Source organism: Nannobrachium achirus (assembly GCF_963921795.1).
Source record: "Nannobrachium achirus genome assembly, chromosome: 15".
NCBI lineage: Eukaryota > Metazoa > Chordata > Actinopteri > Myctophiformes > Myctophidae > Nannobrachium > Nannobrachium achirus.
In genome coordinates this window covers 36,752,300-36,763,149 of record NC_137822.1, presented here as the reverse complement: position 1 = coordinate 36,763,149, position 10,850 = coordinate 36,752,300, and the positions used below count along the sequence as shown (strand labels likewise).

The window sequence follows — 10,850 nt, the reverse complement described above, 5'->3', positions numbered from 1 at the left end:
AACTTTTCCACCCATTTTATATGAGTAAATTTATATATGGGATATATGTAGTCCCAAGTCAAATCTACATTCAATGCAATGCATGTTGTTCAATTAGTCCAACTCATTTTCATTAACTTAAGCCAAGTTAATTATATGAACTTAATTAATTTACGTTTGTCCAACTCAAACAAATGTTAACGTAAATGTGTTGGTTCAACTCATTTTTATGGAATTAATCTAAGATAAATAAAATACTTTTACATTTACATAAGAAGAGTTCGGTTTCAGGTTTTCTTCTGGATGATTTGTTTCAAGTTTTACAATATCAACATACAGATGCATAATGGATATATGCAATAGCAGTGATTATTGAATAATCAGAACATTTAAGAGAAAACCAACGCAATAACCTCAAAGTTACCATGAGTTCTTCTCTTTTAGCCTAGCATGGGGAGGGAGCTCAAGCTTAAACTAGCAGCCTAGCAGTTAGGGTTAGGGTTTAGGCTCAAATACTGACAAATCAAATTCTGACATATGACAGTCATCTTGCCAAGGCAGACACATTGATATGATACATTTAGCATTTTTAGCTCCCGAAAGCTTAAACATTTCCCTGAAAACCTAGAAAAATGCTGTTCCCAGCATGCTTTGCATAACATGTGACCAACTTATTTGACCAATCAAGGGAAAGGGCTGGAGTCACTTCTCAGATCTGTAAAATGTACTTAATAAAATTGAGTTGGATTCAAACAATATTCTCAGAATGATTTCAGCCTTAAAAACTACTCAATAAAATTGGTGAGAGGCGTGGTTTATGGGACTCTGGGAGTTTTCATTGGAACTCATTTTCAATGTGTTTTTAAATTCCATTACTAAGATTTGAGTTACATGAATGTAATATAAATGCATAATGTTAAATGAATAGATTTTGTATAAGCACTATTAATTACATTTGAGTTGGAACAATTTAATAAAAATGCATATATTGTAAATGTATATATTTAAGGTAAGCACGATTAATATTTGTTCAGTTACATCAATTCAATACATTTGCATATATTATAATTAAATACATTTAAATAAAGCCAACATAATGTAAATGTATCACATCTGGCACTATTAATAATATTTGAGTTATATCAATTAAATGTATATGCTTATGCCTTGAAGTGAAGTAATTAAATAAAGCAAACATAATTTATATGTGTCACATTTATAGGGGGGTTGAATCAGTTTTTTGGGTGTGCATCCTGTATGAGTTCTACTCTCTCCTGCTTGGGTGAAATTGGCATAGGGCTGAAGAGATCGGGGGAGACCTCTGACTGTTACTGAACACACACAGTAATAGCAATGATTACTATCACAATATGGAGCTATACGGTGTATTCAACACTAAAGTACATTGGTGTTGAGTAGCACACCTGCTGGCTGACAAGTCGCCTGGCCTGAAGCTCTGGATGAGTAGTAGGCCTAGATGTTTGGAGTCTCAAATACCAGATGTTAGACCTGGAATTAACTCTGATGGTGGACTAGAGCAGAGGTTCTTAAACTTTGACATTTGAAGGTCTTCCCTTAACTTTGACAGTGTACAAATGGAACAAAAAGGACCCGTTTGGGTCCATTTGTACACTGTAAAAGTTACAGACTTGTAAGGGTCAATTTAGACCCCCATAAAGGAACTTAGAGAGTCCCTGAAATCCACTTTGAGAACCACTGGACTAGAGTGCATGCCTCTCACTTCATAAAGTTATACTGTAAATGGTCACCACTGCTGTGTTCTTTTGTTCCGTCTCTTTTCATTTCACCAACATTTAGGGAAAAGCTGCCTTCATCATGGTGAACAAAATGGTATTCAAATGGACCAATATTTCTACACTCTGAGTTGAACTAGGAACTCTGAACTCTAGGGATCTTTCTTGACGATTTTGTGGTCGACATGCCAACCGGCGAACTATGATTGTGCCTTGATCTGCATCTGCTGTATCACATTCACCTCACAGGTGAAGGGCCTCACAGCCAAAGATGTTTTCACAGTTACAGTACATACTGTACCAGCTACACAACATCTACTGTGTTCACTGTTCACACACCCGGCTGTCATTTCAGAGCAAAGCATCAACATCATTTTTTTCTGGTGGTCTTGTTTATGTAATGAGCCTTTAAGTATCTGTGTGTGACTATGTGTGTGCACCAGAGATTATTCACCTCACTTGACAGCCAGTAATATGGAAGGCATGAGAAGACTGCTGCGATGGCACACACACACATACGCACATGCACACGCACAATGGTGGAGTAGAGTACATGAGTACTGTACTTAAGTACAGATTCTGAGGATTTGTACTTTACTTGTCAAGGCCATTAAATTGTTTTGATACGTTTTACTCTTACTTGAGTAGGCCTACATTTCCAAGAAAAAAATATTTTACTTTTACTCAAGTACATTTCTAGGAAGGATGTAAAGTACTGGGTAATTTTAGGTTGTCTGTTTTCTCTCTCTTACTCTCTCTCTAAAATGCAACAGGCCACACATATGCTCTCACACTAGTCGTGTCTGTGGCTTCCCCCTTCGCTCGCCAGCGGCAGCAGGGCTCTCGATATATTTCCGATGACAAGAGGTTATCGAAGCAGAATTGAACTTGCGTGGCTACTACATGGCACTCGACTCCCTTGTTTTCCTTTGCTTTACACTTCTTAGTATGCAAAATAAATGTACATTATTTTAATCTAGTGATCATACTAGTTCATGGTTTCTGTATTGTTACATCTGGGAGTAAAATTATTTTAATAGTTCTGGTAATTTCTATGTTTTTAAAGGGGTAGAGTTGCCGTCTTAGAACACGGAGGGTTCCCGAAGAGTTCCCAGTTCGATCCCGGGCTCCCCCAGAGTTAGTGTTGAAGAGTCCTTGAGCAAGACTCTGAACCCCTAAGTTGCTCCCGGTGAGCAGGTTGGTGCCTTGCATCTTTTCCTCTGCCATCGGTGTATGAAAGAAAGTGTGTGTGAATAATATGTGAATGTAATGCACAATCTCTAAAGCGCCTTGGATAAAGGCCCTATATAAATGCACCATTTACCATATTCTGCAAGCATTGTATAAAGTAGTGGTTCTACAAGCAAGCGCGTCAATGCTTGCTGCAGTGCAAATGGTGTCAGACTCAGAGATAGTTACTTCTCTGAAAAAAGAGTTACAAGGTTGCATTCATTGTGAAAAATTCCAGTGATGAGGAAAAATAAGAAATGTAGGCCTACTCTTACTTTAACTATTTTTAGCATGTAGCCTACTCTTGAATACTTAAGTAGGCCTACATTTAAATGTAGGCATAAGTACTTTTTTTACTCTTACTTGAGTAACATTTTGACTGAGCTACTTTTACTTGTTGTATAGTAGGCCTACATTTTGAGCAGGAGTATCTGTACTCTTACTCAAGTACTGGGGTCGAGTACACACAGTACACACAGTACACACACACTGCTGCCTGGCCTAATCCTAGTTTCGCCTATTATTATGATCAGCTGCCTGTGTGGATTTGGGGAATCGTCATGGACTCATGGTGTGTGTGTGTGTGTGTGTGTGTGTGTGTGTGTGTGTGTGTGTGTGTGTGTGTGTGTGTGTGTGTGTGTGTGTGTGTGTGTGTGTGTGTGTGTGTGTGCGCGCGCGCGCGCACTTACATTAAATAAATAATATAAGAATAAGTAATATGCAGGAAAACGAAATTGTTTGACTGTGATAGACTATGATTACATAATGCTACTGTTAGTGTTCTTCATCTGCTTATAGCTGAATATCAAATGTCAAACACAAACACAAATATAAAATATAGTAGCTACCAGGCCTGGAATTTCGTCATTTTAGGGGCAAGGCCACTTGGCCTTTGGTGTTGTCCATTATTTTGAGGGCACAAAGGCCAAATGCCAGGGCAGGAAGGCCATCAAATAAAACAAGATTTTAGTCCATTGAAAGAATTTATTGAATTTAACGGTTAGGGATGATAACCTAATCTGCAGTGAAATGGATAAATTATGGTATTTATTCACTATCTGATCCAAGCTCAGCCCTGCACCAATTCACTGGATTGGTTTAAAGATGGGGACGCTGGGGAGTTAAGATTTCAGAATCTCTGCAAAAAAACACTGGTGTCTACATGACAAGAAAGAGACACCGGTGTCTACTGTCTACATAGTGACAAGAAAGATACGGGAGAGAGTGGTACAGCTGGGGCATTAAGGCCACTGTGGCCTCAGGTCATGCATTTTGTTTGAGGGACACAAGGCCAAACTGAGGGGCAACTGAAGCCATGGCCTTCATAGCCTCCATGGAATTCCTGCCCTGGTAGCTACATAAAGTGTGTGACCGCATAATAACAGATCAAGGGCTCTATTTTGATCCATGCCTTATGCCTTATGCCTAAACTTCTTTGCCTTATTCTTTTTACTATTTTGAAAAACATTTTTAAATACTTCAAATGCTGATCTACATCTGCACGTTGTGAGCTTGCAGATCAGCTATTTGAAATATTTAAAATTGTTTTTCAAAATAGTAAAAAAAAAAAGGCAAAGAAGTTTAGGCATAAGGCATGGATCAAAATACAGCCCCAAATGTCCATAGATGCATGTATGAGAACGATTATAGGCTACATAAAGTCAACAGTTGTGAACAATACAGATCATTGTGCCAATGTGTAGGCATGTAAAGCAGACTGACACTGCCATCTAGTGGTTCAAAACTGGTGCTATGAACAACTCTTGAAATATATATATATTGTAATGTGTCTGACCAAAATGCCAAAATCTGTTTCTCTGCCTCAGTTTGTTTCCCCCTTTGTGTGTGTGGTTGGAAACATTGTCTGTATACACAGCAGGGGGTGGACAGCTCACCACACTGACCAACCGAGCGCGGAGGAGCCGTTTATCTAAGAGATAAGATAAAGTTTTAACAATCACAGCCTCATCAGCCTCAAGACTAGACTCCCATCCCAGACAGAGATAAGTCCATGGGCAAACAGAATGAGCTTTAAAACTCAGAGCAAAATCTCAGACGCTAAAAAGCCAGACCAGAGTGAGGCGAGACGGGAGCAAATGCAGGGAGAGTCGAGCAGTGTTGATTTTGTCAACTACAACCATGACAAAAATGTTTGTCGACTACCTCTTTTCACTGAAGAAAACGATGGTTAAATTAAAACCAAGCAATGATGACTAAAACTAAGACTATACAATACACATCAGCCATCAAGGCAATGCCAAAATACATTTTTGAGACAAAATGAACCATACATTTAGTCGACTAAAATCTTATATTTGGTCGACTAAAACTAGACTAAAACATGATGACTAAAATATGACTAAATGTAATTGTATTCAAAAGACTGACTAAAACTAAATCAAAGTTGGCTTTCAAAGGGAACACTGGGAGAGAGAAAGGAATGGTGATGGAAAGGGATCAGAGGATTAGGCATATTAGGGGGAGTGTACAGCCACTTAAAACCAGGGGTCTTCAACAGGGGGTCCGGGACCCCTGGGGGGTCCTCACAGTTTCTACAGTGGGGCCGCCAAATCTTTGTGTCACAGTATGTTGTTTTGCATTAACCACTTGAACTCTAGCATCCCTATTCTGAGGAGAACTTAAGACAGAAATAGCAGATCTACAAGCTCACAGCGCCTGCTTGTAGATCAACTATTTTTTAGCATAGAGGTTTGGTGTGTAGAGGGAAAAAGGAGCAGACTGAATAGAGTGAAAGTTCAGGTTTACTAAGTATTGACGGTTTAAGTGTTTGAAAATACACATTAACATGAAGCTAACATACAGTATCCAGTGGGCTTCATTTCTCTCTCAGCCAAGGGGTCCTTGCTGAAACTCTTTTTAGAATGGCTCCTTGTAAACATACTGTAGCTAATAGCGGTCATTCAGAAAAGAAACGCTTGTTGGTTTGAGGTAGATTAATACTGACTGAATAAAACACAGGAGTCATTCGAGTTGAGTTAAGACAAGATGTTATTACAAAAAAAGTCACAATGTGTGATTTTGTCAAAATCTCTTCCAATATGAAAACATTAGCATACAACATACATATAGTTAGCCTATGTGCTGTCGCTAAAACAGTTTAATATCAGTCAGACAAAAAAAAAGAACATGAAAATGGTGACATTTCATTGACCACTAAAACATGTAAGAATTCATCAAGACTAAAAGGCTAAACATTCATTTTTTTTTTTTTTTTAATAAAAATCTTATGTACAGCTTTCTTCATAACCCAGCTGCCTATTGAAGACAGCAAGATGTGCAAAATACCTTCCACTGGAAGGAATAACATTCAGAGCTGGACAACAACAGTTTTCAGTTTCGGCCAAATCGACACCACTGGAAGGAACAACATAGTACAGTGCTTAACAGCAGTTTTCATGGTCAGCCATTATTGACGCCACAATCCTGCTCAACAGGTATTGCTAAAGCAACAGGCAAACTGGTAAAACCTCCTGTTGCCAGTTGGCAAGCTTTGCCATCAGAACCCGCTTTTGGTGTCTGGCACCGAAAATAGCCAATCTACAACTTCACGGTGCACCGCGACGTGTTTGTGACTTTGTAGATCTGCTCTTTGCAGGAATCTTGTAGTTGTACGTAAACATTTGACAATATCCATAACACTTGGCACGAGAAATCCTGTTGCGCGTGTCCGCCCAGAAACCTTTAGGCAGAGGCCTCTCTCAGAGGACAAACAGGAGAAATAGCAGCGCCAGACACAGGGAGTAGTGCATCTGAACCAGTGTGATGCTTGATGAATGGACCCAGTGGATCTCCTGCGTATCATCTGGAAAACAAAGGAGGGTCAGAATTAATACTAGCTTTGATTGTGTAAAACCTCGAACAGTTTAGTTTTAGTTAGTTGCTAAAGAAATAAAGAAAGGATGGAATGAGGAAAGAAGGAAATTCATGGAGGAAGGAAGGAAGGAGCGAGGGAGGTAGGGAAGGAAGACAGACAGGGGGAGGTTAGCATTACTAAAGACTACAGCCAGCTGAATGAATATGTTTAGAGTGACATGGTAGCATTGTGAATGAGAGGGATATGGGTGACATTAGCACATCTAAACAAGGCCCCTAGTTTGCTGAATACCCCCCCCCCCACATGCCTCTTAAATGGGGCACTTTATATGAAAACCCCTGCTTCCTGCTGATGGCTTTTACCACAAAGCTTGAATCTACTTTGTTCTATGACGAATAGCTAAAATAGCTCATCTACAAGAACTACAAGCTTTTACCACTTAAGCCTAAACTTTGTTGTGTAAAGAATAACAAAAATAGCCCATCTGCAAGCTAAAAAAAAATGTGTCACGGTTGAACATGTTGTGAGCTTGTAGATCTGCTATTTGACCCAATTTACGTCTATACGGATGGAAATATGTGAGCTGGTTTGAATCTGCATCAATGCCCTCTCTGGGGGGTGAACATGCCATTTACAGTTCTATTCAGAAGCTAACTAGTCAGCCACTACACAACACCTTTACTACGGCTGTTCTGCCCCCGGTGCAGCCACAGGTCAAGGTATACGTTTGGAAACCCAAAGCCAACAAGCCATTGCCACCTAGACATCGCGTTTATTGCAAGTGCTTAGTAAGCAGTCTAGTAAAACACACTTTCATCTACCCAAAATGTTGACGAATTAACAGACATGATTTGGGCGTTCTTTTCCTTATACCCAAACTTAAGCGACCAGGCCTTTTCTGTTCCTCTGTGTCTAATTTGCACATCAAAAGATTATAGTAGTAGTGACTTTTCTGGAAAAAAAATTCCCCAGCCCAGCCAATATACAAACCAGGTTTCTAAACTGGTACGACGTCTACATTGCACACGGGAGAGAAACATTGGAACATGCGCGTGTGTGTGTATGTAAATGTGTAAGCCGCCCTTACCACACTCATTGAACACCTCCGGGAAGCAGTGCAGGACTCCATAGCCACAGCGGCAGTAAGCACAGCCTTTCTGAACCCACTCTCCATGAGGGATAACACCGCAACTCCTACACAGATTACGTGAGATGGAGAGAGAAGGAGAGGGGGTTAGATAAGGCAGCATTTCTCAAACAATTCATCAAATCAGTCGGTCGGTGCTTGACCAGTCCCGCTACGTTCAACTAGGTTGAACGTAGGTTGCTCACTTTTCTATATGGTTTGCAATTATGTAACCCTACAAAAGCGGACAGAAGATGTGTCCATCTTTATACTTCTAGAGTTAGATGAATCGGGATCTAAGCATTATATTTACCTGACTCGCTCGTCATTTTCACAGCTCCTTCCACTGAAATGCTGAGGGCAAGCACAGAAACTGCCCAGAATACAGGTACCACCGTTCTTACAGCAGCTGCGACTCTGTCTGGCACCTTCAGTGATGGAGGCAGAAAACAGAGAATGGGAAAGAGGGAGGAAGAGGAGAGATAGTGAGAAACGACATAAAAAAATCTAATAATTTCACATTCAATCGATAAAATGAATTGATTATAATATATGTTATTCTTTATGCACAGTGCTGTAAAAGGCCGCTATGTACAGTGCAAAAGGCCACTATGCTTTCCCTGGGCAAAAACAAGAGTGCTATCTCTTTTCACCTAAAGCCCATCTATTGAGTGCCACTCTGCGACACTGGCCAGTGTCTCCCAGTGACACAGCTGGCATTCCTTCTGACCTCTGGTTAGCATCAGATAGCCACACACAGACTTGCCATTCCTAGTGTGTCTGTGAGAACTAGGTGCAAACATACAGTAAAGACCTGACACTAACAGAAATATTGCAAAATCTACAAGAAAAAAACTGTCTCACAGAACTCTCCGACCTTTATTTTAAGTGATTAAACCTTTCCCTTTTTGCCAGAGGCCCACTGTAGACTCTCTCCGGACCCCACTTTGAGAAACACTGATAATACTGGTTTGCCTGGTTATTTATACCCGTCTTCACACACCCACAATTCCCCTTTCTTAACACTAAGCAGGCTAAACTCACACACTAGACACACAGCAATAGAAGAAGTACATGAAGTAATATAGATAACATAGTTTTGGGTAGGGGGGTGTAAATTAGAGGGACAAAGACAGGAAACCACCCAAACCAGTTGGCTGAATAGCCATATAAGCATATTGACTATAAATTGCGACGTAAGAAACTGAGATCATCTCTCACCCCAAATGTATTTGAAACCTAGTGTGTGCACTAGACCGTGTATGCATATCTGTGTCACCACTGTAACCATTATTTCCAAACTATTAAAAAATCTACAGACTCACAGCGTTCACTGCAAGCTTGTAGATCTGCTATAAAATCTTGACAATGTGCGCAAATCTTTGAATGTATATATTTTTAAAGCAAACATTTGTAACGCAAATCGTTCTCTCTCTTGGTCCCTGGAACTAAATATTTTCAGATGGGAGTCCGTGGTTTGTGGACCACTGACAGAGAAACATAGATTTTTCAGAAAACTGTTTGGATCTAGAAGACTTTGACAGGTCTAAGTGGTAACTTACCGATGAACGGCAGGGAAGCCGCTGCGTCGTGGTGCAGGTGCTTGCGACGGTTGGGGTAGTTGATCTGGGTCAACTGGCCCAGGTTCACCTGTGTCATCCGGCCGCCGCTGGGGTGGCTCACCTGGGCCAACTGTCCACCCTTGGGCTTGTTGATCTGGGCCAAATGTCCGCCACTGGGCTTACTGACCTGGGCCAACTGATCGCCAACCTGGGCCAACTGACCCAGGAAGTTCTGGGCTTCCTCCTTTTCCTTGGAAGAAGAGGAGGGCGTTTGGTCTTTGCCACAATCGTCACCATCACAACCTGAAACCCAGATAATATATAGTCAGTATCATCACAGTAGTCTCTCAAGAACAGACTATCGAGGAACTTTCCTTTGACAATAAGTAAGCCAGATTGGCATCACAGTGTTATACTTTGTCAGGGGCATTTCGACAACTCTAGCTTCTCCTTCAAAGTGCATCTCTGCCTGCATGTAACCTTGATGCATGAAAACTGTTACACCATTTTCACTATATTTTTTTTACACATATTTTGTTGATAGATTGTATTATTGTGTATTGTATACACTTCAGCTTTGACAATGTAAACATATGTTTTCTCATGCCAACAAAGCCCTTTGAATTGAATGGCATGTCCCACAGTAGTGTGCCACATTGGAACATAACTACACAGTACTTTATTAGTTAGTTTGCAGATTTAGGCTACACTATCATTATCCTACAAAACATAACTGATATACTGTATGAGTATACAGGTTAAGCTACCCTGCAGCACATACAGTAATACAAATCTATCCCATCTTCAACAAGTCATCAACACATAAATAAATAAACAAATAAATAATACTATTGTGAAATTGGTCATGATAAAGATTGTGAAATTGGACATTGTGAACTTCGACATGGAAGTCAAAGTTATGCGCCTGCAGAAAAGTTCTGCAGCCAAGTGACATAGGCTGCAGCAGCACAATGCTAAATCAAATCAAAACATTTAAACAGTCAGTGTAGCCTATGTTAACAGCTCTTGACTTACCCGACGATGCAACAGTCTGCAGGACAAGGACCGTGGACAATAGGATCCTAAAAAAGAAACAAAACTCAATTAGGCCTACTACAAGTCAGAACAATCGTTATAATGATCTTGTTTAATAAGATTTAATGTTGAGGTGAAAGGGTGCTTTAATAGTCTGTTTATTATCGTGTTAACATTTTTTTCACAAACTCACCTGAGCAGCTGTATCCATGTCATGTTTAGGCAGTCTTCTCTCGAGCGTGTCCTCAAAACCAAAACAACAGCCTATACTCTGATTCTTAAAATATATTTACTATAGTAGTCTGCACTTTAATTCACAAAGTTGTGCA

The 10,850-nt window shown here is 40.2% G+C and overlaps 1 protein-coding gene across 1 annotated transcript; it reads right to left on the bottom strand.

Annotated features, from left to right (window-relative positions):
* Positions 1-6,654: 6,654 nt before the first annotated feature.
* On the bottom strand, positions 6,655-10,850 carry tdgf1 (teratocarcinoma-derived growth factor 1). The gene is made up of 6 exons (XM_080742719.1): positions 10,715-10,850; positions 10,522-10,568; positions 9,487-9,789; positions 8,238-8,352; positions 7,886-7,992; positions 6,655-6,786 (listed from the first exon to the last, which is right to left on the bottom strand). Exons 1-6 carry the CDS (start codon positions 10,735-10,737, stop codon positions 6,683-6,685), a joined length of 699 nt encoding a protein of 232 aa, XP_080598845.1. The 5' UTR covers positions 10,738-10,850; the 3' UTR covers positions 6,655-6,682.